At 41.4% G+C, this 17,965-nt stretch overlaps 1 protein-coding gene across 16 annotated transcripts in view; it reads right to left on the minus strand.

Annotated features, from left to right (window-relative positions):
• The window catches only part of celf5a (cugbp, Elav-like family member 5a), a 205,050-nt gene that overhangs the window by 13,060 nt on the left and 174,025 nt on the right, over window positions 1-17,965 (minus strand). For 4 of the 16 annotated variants that reach the window (XM_020049402.2, XM_020049400.2, XM_020049401.2 and 1 more), the window contains exons 6-7: window positions 8,128-8,274; window positions 470-614 (exon numbers count right to left, since the gene is read on the minus strand). In XM_020049402.2, coding sequence (XP_019904961.1) covers window positions 470-614; window positions 8,128-8,274 — 292 coding nt within the window. Of the gene's footprint in view, window positions 1-448; window positions 624-7,233; window positions 7,258-8,127; window positions 8,302-17,965 lie in introns of all 16 variants that reach the window. The other 12 variants (XM_020049390.2, XM_020049389.2, XM_020049391.2 and 9 more) reach the window with 7 other exon arrangements.

Raw genomic sequence — 17,965 nt, forward strand, 5'->3', positions numbered from 1 at the left:
GCGGTAGCTATCTCAAAGTCCTCTATTGCGTACCCTTTAATGTTTCTGTATAGAATGATGGGGCCGTTTGTAATGGAAAACAGAGGAAATTGCATGCAGATCCTGTGTAAATGTTTCAAAGCACAAGGTCAAAAGACCGAGGGGAAATTAGTGCCTGTACCTGTAAATCTATCATGCTCCAAATTCGATTTACTGCAACAAAGTATATCTGCATAGGCAACATAAATATCCCAATCACATCAGATGTATTTTTCTTTTCATTGTTCTACAACGAATAATTTTGGATAATCAGAAGACAGGCAATACATTTCATTTTTTTCTCTTGACCTTGCTGCAGTCTGAGTTCCCAAACTCACCACACACATAATCACACACACACACAGACAAACAAACAAACAAACACACACGTACTACCGCTCACCCAAAGGGAATGAAACGTATTGCTCACCCAGTGCCTGATGGAACTCACCCGACACCGGGGTCATGGGGTTGGGTGGGAGGCCGTTGATGTTGAGCGCCCCCATCTGGTGGATCTGGGTGGCGGGAAAGGCCACGCTGGGCGTCAGGTAGCCCCCATGGCTCGCTGCCATGATGGCCGCCTGCTGCTGCATGAGCTGGGGGAACAGGAGGGAGAGAGAGAGGGAGGGAGGTTAGTACGGATGGGAAAGAGAAAGAGGGGGAAGTGAGAGATGGGCCGTGAGAGAAAGTGAGAGGAGAGAAAAGAGAGGAAAGTATAGAGCAATGGACAGAAAAGAGATAGAAAAGAGAGGGGAAATGATTGAGAATGACACAGGAAGAGGGAGAGTGGAGCACAGGGAGGTTAGAATAAAGGGACGGATAGATGGGCGTTGATGAATGGAAAGTGCACAGAAAGTAGAGTGGAAGAAAAGAAAGGGAAGAAAAGAAGTGTGTCAACCTATGTTTAGTGAATCTGTCTATCCTCAGAGTCAGGGGGCTGTCAGCAGCCGTAGGAATGTTTCAATAGCTGTCTGTTGGGCTCATTCAAATCAACGGATTGACATCTGCACATTATTCTGGGCTCCAGGGAACTGGGAAAGTTCAGAGGCAGAATTGAATTGCATTTATCTTCCTTTGTCAAACTTCTCCGTGAGTGTCCCTCTCTGGTTGTTCGAGGTAAAGTGGAGGGACAGTGACATTTATCAGTGGCTCGGCACATTGGGCTCTTTTTAATTTGCTGCGGTGCCACTGGTGTATCATGAGCAGCGACCTGTAATGGCAGTCCATTTACACTGGACCCACTGATAAAGAACTGGCCTGACACCCTTCTACCACTTAGCATGAACACACACAGCTGAACTCATTCTCTATCCATTTCTGCCTAGAATATAACAGGACACACACACACACTCACAAGTACTCATGCACGCACGTGCGGACACACACACACACTAGTTTCTCTGGTATCAGTCTCTGTTTTCTCCATGCAGTGCAGATGCAGAGGGCAAAAGAGAAAATCCATGGTTTTCCAACCTCTGGACCAGAGGGTTTTTCTGGGAAATCAATGTTCTTTTGTAGGTCGTGTACTTCTTGATGAGGACGGCAGTTATAAGGAGGAAAAACATGGATACAATCGGACAATCGCTCCCCATTCCCGTTTAATACGGCACTGGCTCGCTCTGGCCCGCTGAAATAACACCAGCCCCGCCCCTGCCACAGTCTGACTCAGCTAAGCAGAAATCACACGCCTCTGACACCATGGCTACCTGATGGTAATGATGATATTGTGTGACTGAGGCAGAGTGATGTCACTCCCCATGTTTTTGCATGGAGTCCCTGGATAGGAAAAGCCAATTATTTTCCCTCAATGCCCCTGTCAGGTAACCTGTAAGCGGCTGTCCCGCCACAAAACCGGCGCCGCTGGCACCTAATCCCTTAGCCAAGTGCCTTGGCACCGCTATCTATTAACTCCTTTTGTCATCTGCATAATTTTATCAACGTGACAAATGAGGATCATCCATTTCGCTCCAAATAAGATAAATTGGGCATTTAGGGGTTCGGGGAAAAAGGGCAGCAAGCAGAACAAAACAAAAGCCACAACCAACACACGCAAAAATACGCCAAACAATGAGAGAGAGTCAGTTTGAGAGCCCTGGTTGTTGTGGGACACAAATAGTGTAAATGCCCTCATTAAGATCCAACTTGTGTTAGAGGTCTGGAATGGAGTGGCTCTGATCTGATTGGCCGCGCTGTATTAGAGCACATTGTCACACGAGTCACTGGTCTTTGTCCCCGTCTCTGGCTCTTCGCCCTGCTTTCAATAGGAGCTGGGGACTTGGGCTTATAAGCGAATAAGCTTGCAACCCAGTTGCCAGTGGCCTGTACAAGCCAATACAAGCTGCAGAAGGCCTGGATGATAGAATAGTAGAGAGGCAGAAGGCCTCCGGATAGCCGTTACTTTACATGCATTGCATAGATAATGCAGTCCTTCATGCCAGCCGTCAGATTGTCATGGATAACAACATGGCATTCAGTGACGCTTTTTCAGAAATAAAATGCAGCAAATTGGAAGCTCAAGCATGTAATTATGTTGGAATGAAGTGGGCATTACAAACAGACTGACGCTGACAAAAAGCCTTGGTCCATCAAGTGAAATCGTTGACAGAGATATTCATAGGCATTTTATGTCTGACTGTGTGTGTGCTTTTATTTTTTCTAAGTTATTTTTCAGAAACCATTGCTATAGCATATTTCTACCCTATTTATCCTCCGTAGAAGAGAGCAAAATGTCTTTGGTGGACAAAAAGCTAAATTGTATTGAACTGAGTCTTTATCATTATGGCCACAACCATTTCTAGCTCAGAATTTAGGAGAAAAGCTGAAGAGAGAGAAAAAGAAGCAGGTGAAAAAGTTGCCCGTGCAACAGCATCCATTTAGTGTCAGGCATCTGCTTTTTTATTGCAACCTGATGGCATTATTCTCCCATGGTGCCAGCAGGCAATCACCTCTTTATCACATGGCAATTATCTCTGTAGCACTGTTCTGTGACTCGCTGACTCTCAGCACAGTCACATGTGACCCTACCAGCCATTCCTGGGGTTGGGGTGGGGGGGGGGGGAGCAAGCAAAAGAGAAAACCCTGGATATTGAGGTTTTGGACCTGCAGATTTTTTTCTTTTTCTCTGCACCCCAGCAGAGAAATATTGCAGCCACTGGAGTCTGGCCTGAGCTTAAGAGCTTCACTTGTTATCACCATACAAGGTGTATTTTTGTAGTAGGGTTTTAATAGACCCAGCTAGCATATTTGGTTCCTTGGAGGTTTTTGAAACGTATGTTTTTGTTTTGATATTGGTCGTCGTAACAACACATGTTTCCTGAGCAGTGAAATGTCACATTTTTCTTTTGAGAACAGAAGTTAACATTTTGCCCATGGGAATGTTGATTTATTTTAGGTTGCAGGGAGGTTCTGAGAGCATATGACTATGGTTCCTTGAAAGTCTTCCAGTGAGGTTTTATTAACGATCTAAGAACGCAAATTATGGTTATGTAGAGGGTTTTTTATAACTTCCTGAAACTTTGTGCAAGATTCTTTTGGGTTCAACGTCTTTAACTCCAACACAGTTGGAACACAATTAATTTCCTTCTGCATTAATCATGCAAATAAACACATCTATCTTTTTATTGTGAAACAACATCAGTGAGATTCAAATATATGATCTTCTTTCTATCCATTGACTTTTTCCTCAGCTCCACCAAGCAGTTTATCAGAGTCTACAGAACCCATTATTAGAGTCTACAGAACCCATTTCAAAGGAATCAACAACACAGTATGATCAGCTGTGGAAAATTAGTGGGCAAAGTGAAAACACTTGACCACTTCAGATGAAGTACCGAGACAGTTTCTTAATGTTTTCTGAACTATTAAGTCAGAAATATAGACGGGGAGCGTTCTGTGGACAGAATCAATGTTAGGTCCATGCTGAGATTTTACCTACGTACCTACATGTACCTATCAACAGACCAATCACAATTCTCACATAACTTTATTTTGTTGAATTTGGTGACTGAGGCACCAAAATATTGTTCCAGGCCATTCCACGTGGAACAAAGTGTAAATGAACATGACATTGCAGAAGTTAATCTCACAGTAAATTAGTTAAAAACTTTGATGATGAAGTGGACGGCTGTCAATATATTAACCCTAGTGGCACGAAATGTCATCAATGAACCTCTCGCCTGTTTTAAACTGTAGTCCTTTGTGTTTTAATGTGTTTTGAAACTGGATGTGCTGCTACTTTGGGCAAGTCTCTCTTGGAAATTAGATTTTTCATGTAAATGAGACCATAGCACTGGATGGGAGCTGACTTCCAGTAGATGTGTGACGGCTAAGAAACCAGAGTTGACAGAATGTATAACTTGCATAGGGTGTGGGGTTTGAGCCTGAAAGATACGAGGAGCAATTTGTCCTCTTGCTCTGTAGGCAAGGGCAAACACCATGGTCTGGAAGCCAGTTAAGTATGTGGATGAGCCGAGAACTTGTGAAGGTTGATACGTAAAGACACGTAAACTCAGTTAAAATATGCAATTGTTTTAAGATTAGTTTTGCGTAGATCATTTGGTGTTTAGATAAGGTGAAGAGAACTTATCTACAACCCTGTTTCCGAAAAACTTGGGACACTGCGTAAAATGTAAATAAAAACATATAAAATGTTGAAACTGAGACATTGTATTGTTTCTTAAAAAATATATGCCCACTTTGAATTTGATGCCAGCTACACATTTCAAAAAAGTTGGGACAGAGGCTACAAAAAACTGGAAAAGTGTGATAATACAAAACTTAACCTGGTGGACTATCACACGACAAATTATGTCATTTGGCATCAGGTCAGTAGCATGACTGGGTATAAAAACATTCCAGAGAAGATGGGTCTGTCAGAAGTGAGGATGGGTAGGGGTTCATCACTCGGTGAGAGACTGCGTGGGCGAATAGTGCCACAACTTATGAATACGTGGAAAGTGCGAAGTGGAAAACTGTCCTGGGGACTGACGAATCAAAATTTGGAATAATTTTTGGGAATCATGGATGCTGTGTTCTCTGGGCTAAAGAGGAGAGGGACCATCTGGCTTGTTATCAGCACACAGTTCAAAAGCCAGCATCTGTGATGGTATGGGGGTGCATTAGTGCACATGGCATGGGTGACTTGCACATCTGTGAAGGCACCCTTAATGCAATATATACAGGTTTTGGAGCAACATATGCTGCCACCCAGAAGAGGTCTTTTTCAGGGAAGGCCTTGCTTATATCAGCAAGAAAAAGCTAAACCACATTCTGCACGTATTACAACAGCATGGCTCTGTAGTAAAAGAGTCTGGGTGCTAAACTGGCCTGCCTGCAGTCCAGACCTGTCATTCACTGAAAACATTTGACGCATTATGAAACAAAAAATATGACAAAGGAGACCGTGAACTGTTGAGCTGCTGAAATCCTATATCAAGCAAGAATGGGAAAACATTTCACATTCAAAACTACAGCAATTGGTCTCCTCAGTTCCAAAACGCTTACAGAGTATTGTTAAATGAGTAGGTGACGCAACACAGTGATAAACATGCCCCTGTCCCAACTTTTCAAAACGTGTTGTTGGCATCAAATTCAAAATAGGCATGTTTGACAAGTGCCTGGGTTATGACCAATACCAGCACCAGTTTCGTCGTGAGGTAATGTTGTACTATACTACTGCACAGGGGTGTTATATGGGGAAGAACAGGGTGTTACCCAGGGTCAAGAAAAGGCTCTCTGGGTGGGGGACACTGTGTACCTGGGTGTCATGGAGTGCTGTTTGCTACAACCTAGCTGTAATACATATATACTAAGGCCATCAACTTCACAGGTACGTCTTCTGGGTGAACGCTGGGAATAAAGAAACAGTGTTTCTGATGGATTTTCATGAATTCAAGCCTGTGTGTTCATAGCGTATTGTTTTCTGATCTGTGTAAGGTAGTTGAAAATAATCTGATATAGTATGTCTTTTCTGACTGGTTTCAACAGGGGGCGGTGTTTGTCAATGTGAGGATAACACTGATCAACACCTACAGTACACCCACCCACGCATAACTTCACCATTAGCACACTGTTGAAACAACTATTTTCTCACATTCAATCCAGTGTCATTAGTCTTCTCGCATTCAATCTGATGAAGTTTTTTTTTTGGTGGGGGGGTTTTCTTCTTCTCTAGTGTTGCACTTCTCCAGACCTTTCCTTCCCTCACTGACACGGCATGTAACATTTCTGAGACAGCGAGTTGAAATGACTGTTCTCAGGAATACACATATGGTTTGAGATGAGAGAAGCGTGGGACACAAATCAAATCGAATCGTGTAGGAATATGCTCCATGTGTATTGACAGACACCAGTTGACAGAGAATAATGGGTAGCTGGTTTATCATGTATTTCCAGTGCTTCTTTAGAACAAATATTATCAGCCACTTGAAATGGTATAGGAATATCTTTCTCCTCTCTCCTTGTGTTTTTGTAAAATCACCTTTGCAAATAGGATGTCATCTGTCAGAACTGTGCTGTGTCTATCTTGGAAACGGCACATTTCTCATTTTGGCACATGTTGTCAGTGTTGTACCCCTCCAATTTGCGTTCACAAGCCCCCCTTCCTTGGTTTGACTAAAATCCAATTTATGGGCTGTCAGTTCAACTCTATAATCCTATCCACTGCTGTATTTGTGAAGTAGCTCTTAGAATTTGTCATTTACTGTACTGTGTACAGAAACATTTAAAAGTATATCACCCTGTTGCAGTTCATTCCAACCCAATAGAGATGAAAACATGTCACATGATGCAATAAGCAACTAGGTTGCTGTGTCTGGTATTCAATCAAAACTGCACTGTGAAAACTCCACACTGTTGAATAAAAGCATTGCACCTGTGCCAACTGAAAGCACATTCCAAGTAGTGGAATTAATTCAATAAAACGTATAGAGTGGATTAAAACTAGCTGTAGGCTATGCAATTAATACAACATACTCACAGATTGAAATGATGTAACAGGTTGTGGTACAAGCTTTAAAGCATTACCACAACCCGCACAGTTTGACTCCTATCTCATGGAGAATTTCACTGTGTAGTCTTCAAAATAATACACTGATAACTTTTACTTCAAAAAGCTATAACTACAATGACAGTACTTGATTATTAATATCTAATAACTGTAATTAGAATGATCAAATATCTTTCACAAAACAAAGCAATGGATTGTCATATACCCACCTCATTGTCATGCTGCAGCAGTGCCTGGAAAAACAAGACACATGTTGTTGTGTGGCATAGAGTTGGTGACAGAGTGTGCAGCTGTGTGTGTGTGTGTGTGTGTGTGTGTATGGGTGTGTACAGGATGGGGTGAGTGAGGCTCTGCCACAGTAAATAAGAGTCATCGCCAACCTGAGCGGGACACAATGCTCTCCCAGCAGACTCACACCGCCTCCACCACTCCTGAAACATTTGCATTTCTCCACATTTCCTGGGAATGGGCTGCATTTCATGAATTGTAATGAAGGCAGGAGTTTTACTGGAGAGAGCATAGAGATGGCCTCGCAATTACTCTGGGACGGTCAATTTGCACATTTCATACTGGCCCCCATGCTATGTGATATGAAAATGAGGGAAATGGATAAGCCCCCGAGACCCGGCCAGCGTCAACAATTAATCCTGGCATTTAGAGAAAGAAAAAATCTGACCGTGCATACAAATAAGAAAATAAATAAAGAATTCTCTACTTTTATAAATACATACACACTCTGTGTACAGTATATTTATGCAGTCTGCTGTGACTGAGGTTTAGGTATTTAACGGTGTCAGAGGAAACCCTTTTCTTAATTCCATTTCAGCTCCCTTCAAGCAGCAGTGACTGTGTATGGAGGCTAAAGGAATGTGTGTGGAGATAAAGTTCCTAAGAAATATTCTGAGTCATCTTTGGCCCCTGGAGCCGCTCTGGGGCCCCAGAGAGAGGGAAGCGTGGTTGCGTTTGTTTGGGGGGGGGGACGGGGGACGGGGGGGGGCTCATCAAAGAGCTTGGCGTCTGCCATGTGGGTATGTTGCCCTGCCCACGGGGGGTGTTGGGGCTGGAAGGGTACCGAGGGTTGGGGGCAACTTCAGGTAACTCACGGCGTGTGCGTAGGTGCTGTAGGTGCTGAAGGGCAGGGCGATGGCTGGGTTAAAGATGCCAAACTGGCCCACCATCTGCTGCATGCGGCGGATGGTGCGCTCCTTATCGGTGTCTGCAAACTTCACCACCAGGCTGGAGGAGGCGCCCTGGGAGGGGAGAGAATCGGAGCCGTTCTGAGGAGAGAGGGACCGCACACTTAACCAACCAACACTCCTCTGTCCGCACCACATCCACAAAGTAGTTAATGAAATGACTCGCCACACAGTCACTCACAACATGCTACTATATATATATATATATGTTTAGGTGGTTAACTAAAGAGCTGGATTTCACTCATCAAGTCTGAAATAAGCCATGCATGATGATGTGATAGGATAGTTTAATTGTTTGATTGTTCAGTATGCGCTGCTCATTTGCAATTAAGTCTGTTGTTAAATTAACATCAATATTACCAAGCTCCACTCATCGAACATCAGGCTTACAGTGTGATAACATTCCAGATACTACATGATTGGACATTTGTCTCATTGATGACATTGTGCCCGCGATGTTTGCAGTCTGCATAGAGAATCAGCTACAACCTTAAACCTTCCATCGTATGTAAAACAATGCACGCGCCAGCTAGGGCAAACAATATATACTGTCAATTTTTGGATCTAAAAGAATTGCATGGACTCACGTTGATTTCCAGACACTATTAAACATATCAATCAACACAGTATGTAATACAACCAAAGTGACTCGAGGTAGATGCAGTCATGTACAGTGGCCACTGCGCTCTGTTTTTGTATCCGCAGCAAAAAATGACAAAGGAAAACTTGAAAGTTGACACTTGACAGTTCAACCATAAACACATTCCTGTGTGTTTCTTTAGTTCACAGCAAACTTATTTTGTGTACAGCTATAGAAAGAGCAGACCGTACTGAATAAAACCCTGCTGCAGCACTGCCTTCACCTGAGAAGCAATTTACACCACAGTATACCGGAGACCACTGGAGAATATCTACTTAATATTTGGTCGTCACATTTGACCCTAACATCTTAATTTAGGGTCAAATTTAAGAAAAACTGAAAATAAAAAGAATATTAATCACAATCATCTCCAGAAAAAAATGCAGCGAAAAGTAAGGACGTTTTTGTATTGTTTAACAGTCCCCTTATTGTTCCAGCATGCCGTATTGCGGATGGTTCCACCTTGGTCAAGCCGTTCTGGAAAAGTTCCAGACGGGCAGTGTATGATTATTTCAGGTGGAGTGGCTGAGACTGGCACTGGCACAAGTAGGCACGTACTGACCTTGTGGAAGGTGCTCTTCTAAGTGTTGTTCTCTCTTCAACTTTTTCATTCTGGTCCAGCACTCATCTCTCTCTTTTTTCACATCCCTCTCTCACTCTTTCTGCGCTCTGCCATAATGAAACCAGCAGGGGCGTCTGCCACACACCATTCATTAGGAATCTTCAAATGATTTAGCACCACACTTGACCTTTCATCGGCTCCGCCTTGCCTCCCTCTACCCCCAAAACGGCCCAATCGATCCCTATAAAAGGCCGAAATATTACTCTGATCTGACAGTGTAGAAAGGTTGTGCGTCAGGTGAGATAAGAGGCTCCCTGAAATTGATGTGAGATTGTCAATAATAGCAGTGAGTGGGGGGCTGTGTTTGTGCTCCAAGGTGCTGGGGGTTTTCGGGGGGCTCTGGGTAAGCCACATTGGGGCTGCTAACTCCCTGGTTCACAGCCACGCAAACCGTTTTTCTCTGTCTCTGTTCTTTCGCTCTCTTTCTCTCTCTCTCATGTGCATTGTATGCACAATCAACGGGAGTGGTGTAAATTGGGCATTGTTTGTAAAAGCAGTCAATGTGCTCTGTCCAACGAGTTAACTACACGTCAAACCCTGAAGCCTATGGTTTATGATATTCTGTGCCTTGCAAAAGTATATAAAGCCCTGACCAATTATAACATTTTACTGGATTGTAAATGACACATGAATGTTTCATTTTCTATGTTTCTTTCAAAACGCTGATACAAAAATTACTTTCCCAAGGTGACATTGGTTTTGGGTTGGGAAATAAGTTCGGGAATAAAATGTGTTGCTTGCAAGTATTGAACACATTAATATTTGGTTGAGCCAACTTTCACTGCAATAACAGCTTTTAGTCTTTTGGTGAGTGCCACTTTTGCACACTGTCAGAATGATTTAGACTGATTCTTCACGGCTGATTTGCTTGGGGTTGTTCAGGTTGATTGGACGATGCTTGTGGACCGCAATTTTCAAATAATGTCTTCAGAATACTGTTTGAGCTTAATTTTCCTTCATCTTCATAAAAAGAACATGACCAATTATCTCTTAAGTGTGGGGGTTTTAATCCAGAAAAAGTGACAGCAACGTAAATTGTTCACAGGTGGAGGCCAGCAGTAACATACAGTTGTCCTCATTGGGACAGTTTCTTTCATCTGTGTAAACTGGGAGCTTCCACAGCACAGGGGTTGAATACTTGGGCGGGCAACATATATTTTTTACATTTTTTCCTATTGACATTTAAATTAAACATCAATAAAATAAGCCAAATACAAGTCATTGTTTGCACTCTGGGAGCGTTGGAGCCCACTGGTGTGTTACACATCTCCATATCCTACCGTTTTTCCTCAAGTGTGCACAGTGTCCACTAAACGCATGGTGGTCCTCAGCAGCTGGAATGGTAGAGCATGGTGCGTACCATTTTTAAATGAAGATTTGTTTAACGGCATTGCCTGCGCTGTCACAGACCATAATGACACTGATACACATTAAACCGTTCAGACCATTCATATACTTTATCTCTATGACTTCAATTACTTCAGTTGTGACTGTTTTGGAGTGGACAATCTTTATTGACTGCATTTTGGACTTTATAGAACCCGCATAGCTAGCAGATGGCTGGTTGTCTTTAATTTGGACAGATGTTCTTCCCAGCGAGCATATTTTTGACCCAAATCCATACATTGCATGTTGCTTGATATGTTATTAGTAATGGTAATAACACCTGTTAAAAATACATGAATGCAAACCCATTACCTGATAATATAGTTTGTGCAGACGTGGCTCATGTTCTCTCATTCTACTGTCCTTTCTTTCTACAGTCCTTTCATTCTACAGTCCTTTCTTTCTACAGCCCTCACATTCTACAGCCCTTTAATTCTACAGTCCTCTCATTCTACAGCCCTTTCATTCTCCAGGCCTTTCATTCTACAGCCCTCACATTCTACAGTCCTTTCTTTCTACAGTCCTCTCATTCTACAGCCCTTTAATTCTCCAGGCCTTTCATTCTACAGCCCTCACATTCTACAGTCCTTTCTTTCTACAGTCCTCTCATTCTACAGCCCTTTAATTCTACAGTAATTGGAATCTACAGCCCTTGGATTTTTGTAGTGACATCAAAAGGTGGGGCAAAGTAAAGAAAAAGAATAAATGCATCCCAGTATTTAGATCACAGTGTTTATCAATGTAATAATATAACTAATCAACATGTCCTATTGAAATAATATTGTTCCAAACATTTCAAAATGTTGTCATTTGAAACGTAAAAATATGTTTGCATTACATTGGATTGTAACATATCATGATATATATTTTGTTTATGTCCTAAGTTTAGAGACAAAAATGTATTTTTGTCTATTGGCTTGGACAGCAATTTACACGACTCCTGTAGAATCACCCATGTGAGGTTCTTTTAATATGTACTATGTGTAATGTATATCTCTCTATGCCTTGCACCCCCCCCCCCCCACCTTTTCTCTCTCACTATGTCTCTCTAAATTCAGTCTCTGAGGGGGTTGAGAATGTGTCAATCACATTTCATTTTCAGGCTCAACAACCTGACTTGGGGCTGGGCTCTATGCTTATGTAGGCAAGATTTGCAGGTTGCCAGAGATACTTAAAGATAAGCACTGGAGTGGAAGATGAATTTTCTTCTCTCTCTACTTTCAGCCCTGTCACTTTCACCATCCTCTCATCCGCTCTTTTCCTGGCGACTGGCTGGCCGTACATAGTAAAGCACAGCCTCACAAAGCTGCGTGCCTCTGCTCTCGTGGTGACCGACACCAAATTAGGCCCCTGGTCATTAAGTACAATGTATGACTAAACAATGAAGTGCATGTGCTCCTAGGCAGTAGGGCCAGAGTGAAACAGCACTCAGAAAGACGGCAAATACATCCAGCCTCTACCTCATCTCCTCTCCAGACACACCCTCCCTACTCTCTATTTAGAGTCAGTACAAGGTTACCCAGCCCGGTCAGTCCAGTTCACGTGTCTGTCCTGGCTTTACTATTTCTTCCATTAAAATGAATATTGCGTATAACTTTAGGTAAGTCTTGCAAGGGATGCAAGACTGGAATACAGAAACGTACAGCGGTGGTACACGGTGAATATTTTACTCCACAGTACTGAAAAGCTATTAAAGGCCTAGCTGCTTTAGTAATGAGACTCATTCTGTGTTTCTTCTCCCGCTCAGGCTTCCAGGTTCTTGGGCAGGGTTGGAATTTATAATCTGAGGGTATTAAGTTGTCTGCCAGCTAAGCGGAGGGAGGACGTTGCAGCCCCTTCCTCCTTCCTGTCCTGTCATTCGGTCTGGAGTGTACATGCATATAAGTGTGGCTAATTGTGGATGGAGTGTGTGTGTGTGTGTGTGTGTCCGTGCAATGCCGATGCAGCTCCTATTCCGACTCCTGTTCTGTGCTCCCTGGCTCTATCCAGGTTGCAGTCTTGTGTCTCTGCCCTGCTTCTGGCTCCCCCAGATTGGCTGTATTGATCACGCTGGATTCTATGTGAACCCAGAGCTCCGGCAGATTCTCGGCACCTTAAGAATGCTGAACTCCAGGAGCTCCAGATTCCCTGGGAGACTTACAGTGGATTTACTAGCAGCCATCGTGCCACTGCACCAAACTCCCAGTCTCTGTTATGAAAGGGGGAGAGGTTAAACAAATCCGGATGACTCCACACTAACCCCCTATCTTTCCTCTCTGTGGAGATGACAGCCCCTACAGACACAGAGGTCTTTATTTTGGGTTAGTCGTCACACGAGCACTTCTCGGTTCTGATTTTCCACCATTTCCTTGACCATCACAGCGGATTTTAACCACACACCTTAAACGGTAACTATTCAGTTACGAGCAACAGGTGAAATGTCCCCCAAGACATGATCAAATCTTGTTGCATGTTAACAGGATTATTAAAAGGAGCCTACCACTGTCACCAAAGCCATGTGGTCCTCCAACACCTCTCAGCAAACAGACCGAAATGTAAAACTGCAAACTCTGTCAAACATATTGTCTGGAAATGGACTGACAAGGCCATTGAGGAGCTACACGCCTGCCACAGATTGAGACATGTTCAAGGACAACACTTCCAACATATAAGACCACACTGACAGTGGGACATCCTCGTTCAACGTATGGCAGGCCATCTGCATCTCATGTCCAAGTAAATCCCTGACTAGAGGGTTGCAATGAACAAAATCGAATGGAACTGGATTTGAGGTCCAGAGTTGAATACATCTGGTGCTATGGGCTGATCCTGGATCTAGAATATCATGAACTAACCATTACCAAATTCCTTGTTGTTTCTGCCAGAAACCTGTCCACAAGATAAATTACATTGTTGTAAAACCGATTTCTTCTACCAACATAAAATATTTTTTTAAAGAACTGCATTGAATGCAAGGAAAGTGCTTTTCTTCATAACTTTTTTAAACATTTGCCATTTTGACCACGTTCACAATGAGTTACACAACCACTTAACAGTGAGAGATTTTTCTCAATTTCTCTGCTCTTGAAATGGGAAGTTTTATTATTTAAAGCAAGCCTCAGAACTTCAATTTACACAGTAAAAATCCAGTTCATGAATGAAGTAATACTAGAATATAGCACAATGTACCCAAATCGCATCCAACATATAAATGCTAGGAAATCGATAAGTCCTGATAAATTAGACCCATGCTTGCTGGTCAAGGCAGTATTGTTTATTTCAGGGGCAAGACACATATTTTTTAATCTAACTTTGTCAATTGGGATCATTCCAAAGATTTGGAAAACTGCACATGTGCTGCCTCTAAAGAAAGGTAGAGACACTAGTGTCCCTGATAATTATCCACCTATTTCTAAATGTTCTTGTTTTGCTAAGATATTCATTAGTAAATATACAGCTGGGTTCTATTTTAACTGAAAATGGTGTATTGAATTTCAATCTGGTTTTAGACCAGGGCACAGTACTATTAGACCATGTTTTTTGTAGATGATATTGCTAAGGCCTTGGATGCAAAACTACATTGTGTTGCTTTATTTACTGACCTGTCCAAAGCACTCTGTCTTGCTGGAATATGAATACTTGTCAGTGATCTTAGTGATAGGACTGAAGCGGTGGTTGAGGATGTGTGTGGATCTAAATGTACTTCAGTTAATAAAGGAGTTCCCCAGGGTTACATTTTGGGTCCATTACTGTTTACCATATATATAAATTATATTTGTAACCTTGTGAGAAAATGTAATTTTCACTTCTATGCAGATGACACGGTATTGCACGTGGAAGCTCTTCTCTTGCACAAGCATATTTGCACTTGCAGTCTGACATCCAAGCTGTACAAAGTTCCCTTATAGATTTTCACTTGGTTTTAAATGCAAATAAAACCAAGCATATGGTGTTTCCAAGGTCCGGAAACATAGGTGCGGATACCTTTAAAATTACCACACCAGACAATTTGGTTTTAGAATGTGTTACTTCATACCAATATCTCAGTATCTGGTAAATAATAAACTCTCTTTTAAAACCCAAATTACTGGGTTAGTAAAAATGTTTATGATAAGAATTGGGTTCTTTTATAGAAATAAAGCATGCTTGTCATCACGACATAGAAATGAAATTCTTCCGGCCACTTTTACGTCGGTGTTAGATTATGGTGATATACTAATCATGCATGCCTCAGCTTCTGTTTTAATAAGCCTGGACTTTATTACTGGGGCAAGGTTTTATACACACCACTGTCTTTTATATTCTGCTGTTGGTTGGGATTCCTTGCATTCAAGAAGGGCAACACACATTTTATTGTTTGTCTATACGGAAGTTTCCTGCAAGAAACTTCCAAATGATCTTACCTCCAAAATGTTATTGAAAAACAGCTCTTATCAGACACGATCGCAAGATTGGATAGTTCTCGAGGTACCCCGGGTCAAGTCTAAGATAGTTACAACATAATTCTCCTTCTGTGCCCCACAAACCTGGAATGATCTGCGACATGATCTTAGGTTGAAGGATACTGTGTCCACAGCACATTTTTAAATCAGTCTGACTGAATATTTTACAGTAAATTGTACTTTTTAACTGATTTTTATATCGGTTTTAAAATCTTATTCTATTCATGTTTTTATTGTTAGTTGTTGTAATACAGGGCTTCCCTGTAAATAAAATAAAAATGAATTGTTCTAGAATTAACCAATGTATTGTATATGCATTTTTAAAAATGTAATACAAAAGCTGAGAGATAGACAGTGAGAGATTTTTCTCAATTTCTCTGCTCTTGAAATGGGAAGTTTTATTATTTAAAGCAAGCCTCAGAACTTCAATTTACACAGTAAAAATCCAGTTCATGAATGAAGTAATACTAGAATATAGCACAATGTACCCAAATCGCATCCAACATATAAATGCTAGGAAATCGATAAGTCCTGATAAATTAGACCCATGCTTGCTGGTCAAGGCAGTATTGTTTATTTCAGGGGCAAGACACATATTTTTTAATCTAACTTTGTCAATTGGGATCATTCCAAAGATTTGGAAAACTGCACATGTGCTGCCTCTAAAGAAAGGTAGAGACACTAGTGTCCCTGATAATTATCCACCTATTTCTAAATGTTCTTGTTTTGCTAAGATATTCATTAGTAAATATACAGCTGGGTTCTATTTTAACTGAAAATGGTGTATTGAATTTCAATCTGGTTTTAGACCAGGGCACAGTACTATTAGACCATGTTTTTTGTAGATGATATTGCTAAGGCCTTGGATGCAAAACTACATTGTGTTGCTTTATTTACTGACCTGTCCAAAGCACTCTGTCTTGCTGGAATATGAATACTTGTCAGTGATCTTAGTGATAGGACTGAAGCGGTGGTTGAGGATGTGTGTGGATCTAAATGTACTTCAGTTAATAAAGGAGTTCCCCAGGGTTACATTTTGGGTCCATTACTGTTTACCATATATATAAATTATATTTGTAACCTTGTGAGAAAATGTAATTTTCACTTCTATGCAGATGACACGGTATTGCACGTGGAAGCTCTTCTCTTGCACAAGCATATTTGCACTTGCAGTCTGACATCCAAGCTGTACAAAGTTCCCTTATAGATTTTCACTTGGTTTTAAATGCAAATAAAACCAAGCATATGGTGTTTCCAAGGTCCGGAAACATAGGTGCGGATACCTTTAAAATTACCACACCAGACAATTTGGTTTTAGAATGTGTTACTTCATACCAATATCTCAGTATCTGGTAAATAATAAACTCTCTTTTAAAACCCAAATTACTGGGTTAGTAAAAATGTTTATGATAAGAATTGGGTTCTTTTATAGAAATAAAGCATGCTTGTCATCACGACATAGAAATGAAATTCTTCCGGCCACTTTTACGTCGGTGTTAGATTATGGTGATATACTAATCATGCATGCCTCAGCTTCTGTTTTAATAAGCCTGGACTTTATTACTGGGGCAAGGTTTTATACACACCACTGTCTTTTATATTCTGCTGTTGGTTGGGATTCCTTGCATTCAAGAAGGGCAACACACATTTTATTGTTTGTCTATACGGAAGTTTCCTGCAAGAAACTTCCAAATGATCTTACCTCCAAAATGTTATTGAAAAACAGCTCTTATCAGACACGATCGCAAGATTGGATAGTTCTCGAGGTACCCCGGGTCAAGTCTAAGATAGTTACAACATAATTCTCCTTCTGTGCCCCACAAACCTGGAATGATCTGCGACATGATCTTAGGTTGAAGGATACTGTGTCCACAGCACATTTTTAAATCAGTCTGACTGAATATTTTACAGTAAATTGTACTTTTTAACTGATTTTTATATCGGTTTTAAAATCTTATTCTATTCATGTTTTTATTGTTAGTTGTTGTAATACAGGGCTTCCCTGTAAATAAAATAAAAATGAATTGTTCTAGAATTAACCAATGTATTGTATATGCATTTTTAAAAATGTAATACAAAAGCTGAGAGATAGACATATATTTTTTTCCTTACAATTTTGTTTAGTGACAGTTAGTTTACATGATTATCTAATCAAACATCAAGAGTTTTTCATCTCACAAAAAGGAATACTCACTGTGAGTAGAACATTTTGTCCTTTCTCTTATAGCTGCTGTGCAAATGCATTTAATCCCAATGGATACATTTGATGAAAATGTTAAGATGTTTGTTAATAATTTTGCGTGGAAATTATCACATGCATGATTTACGCACAGATTTGTGTATCCGCATGATTGATAAATGTGCCCCAAGGTTTCAGTGGGTGGTGGGGGTGGGGGTGTGGGGGGGCGTGGCTTAGGCATTGCTGTAGAATGGCCCTGTCTTTCCTTGCCTGTTCACGTGAATGTTTATCTACCCAACTTATTTCAATGTCAAAATATCATGGTGCAGAATCTCTCACTCCACAGTCATGTCATAGAAGAGTGGGGGATGAACTATGAAGCAGAAGTCTCATGAAATTTTAAGCTGCCAAGTGTCAGGCTGAATCCCCACCGGCTCACAGCCTCTAGAGTGGATTCAGGAAGGGAGTAAAACTGTGGGAATAAAACAGGCTGCGGT

This window comes from Esox lucius, chromosome 8, assembly GCF_011004845.1.
Source record: "Esox lucius isolate fEsoLuc1 chromosome 8, fEsoLuc1.pri, whole genome shotgun sequence".
Classification (NCBI taxonomy): Eukaryota; Metazoa; Chordata; class Actinopteri; order Esociformes; family Esocidae; genus Esox; species Esox lucius.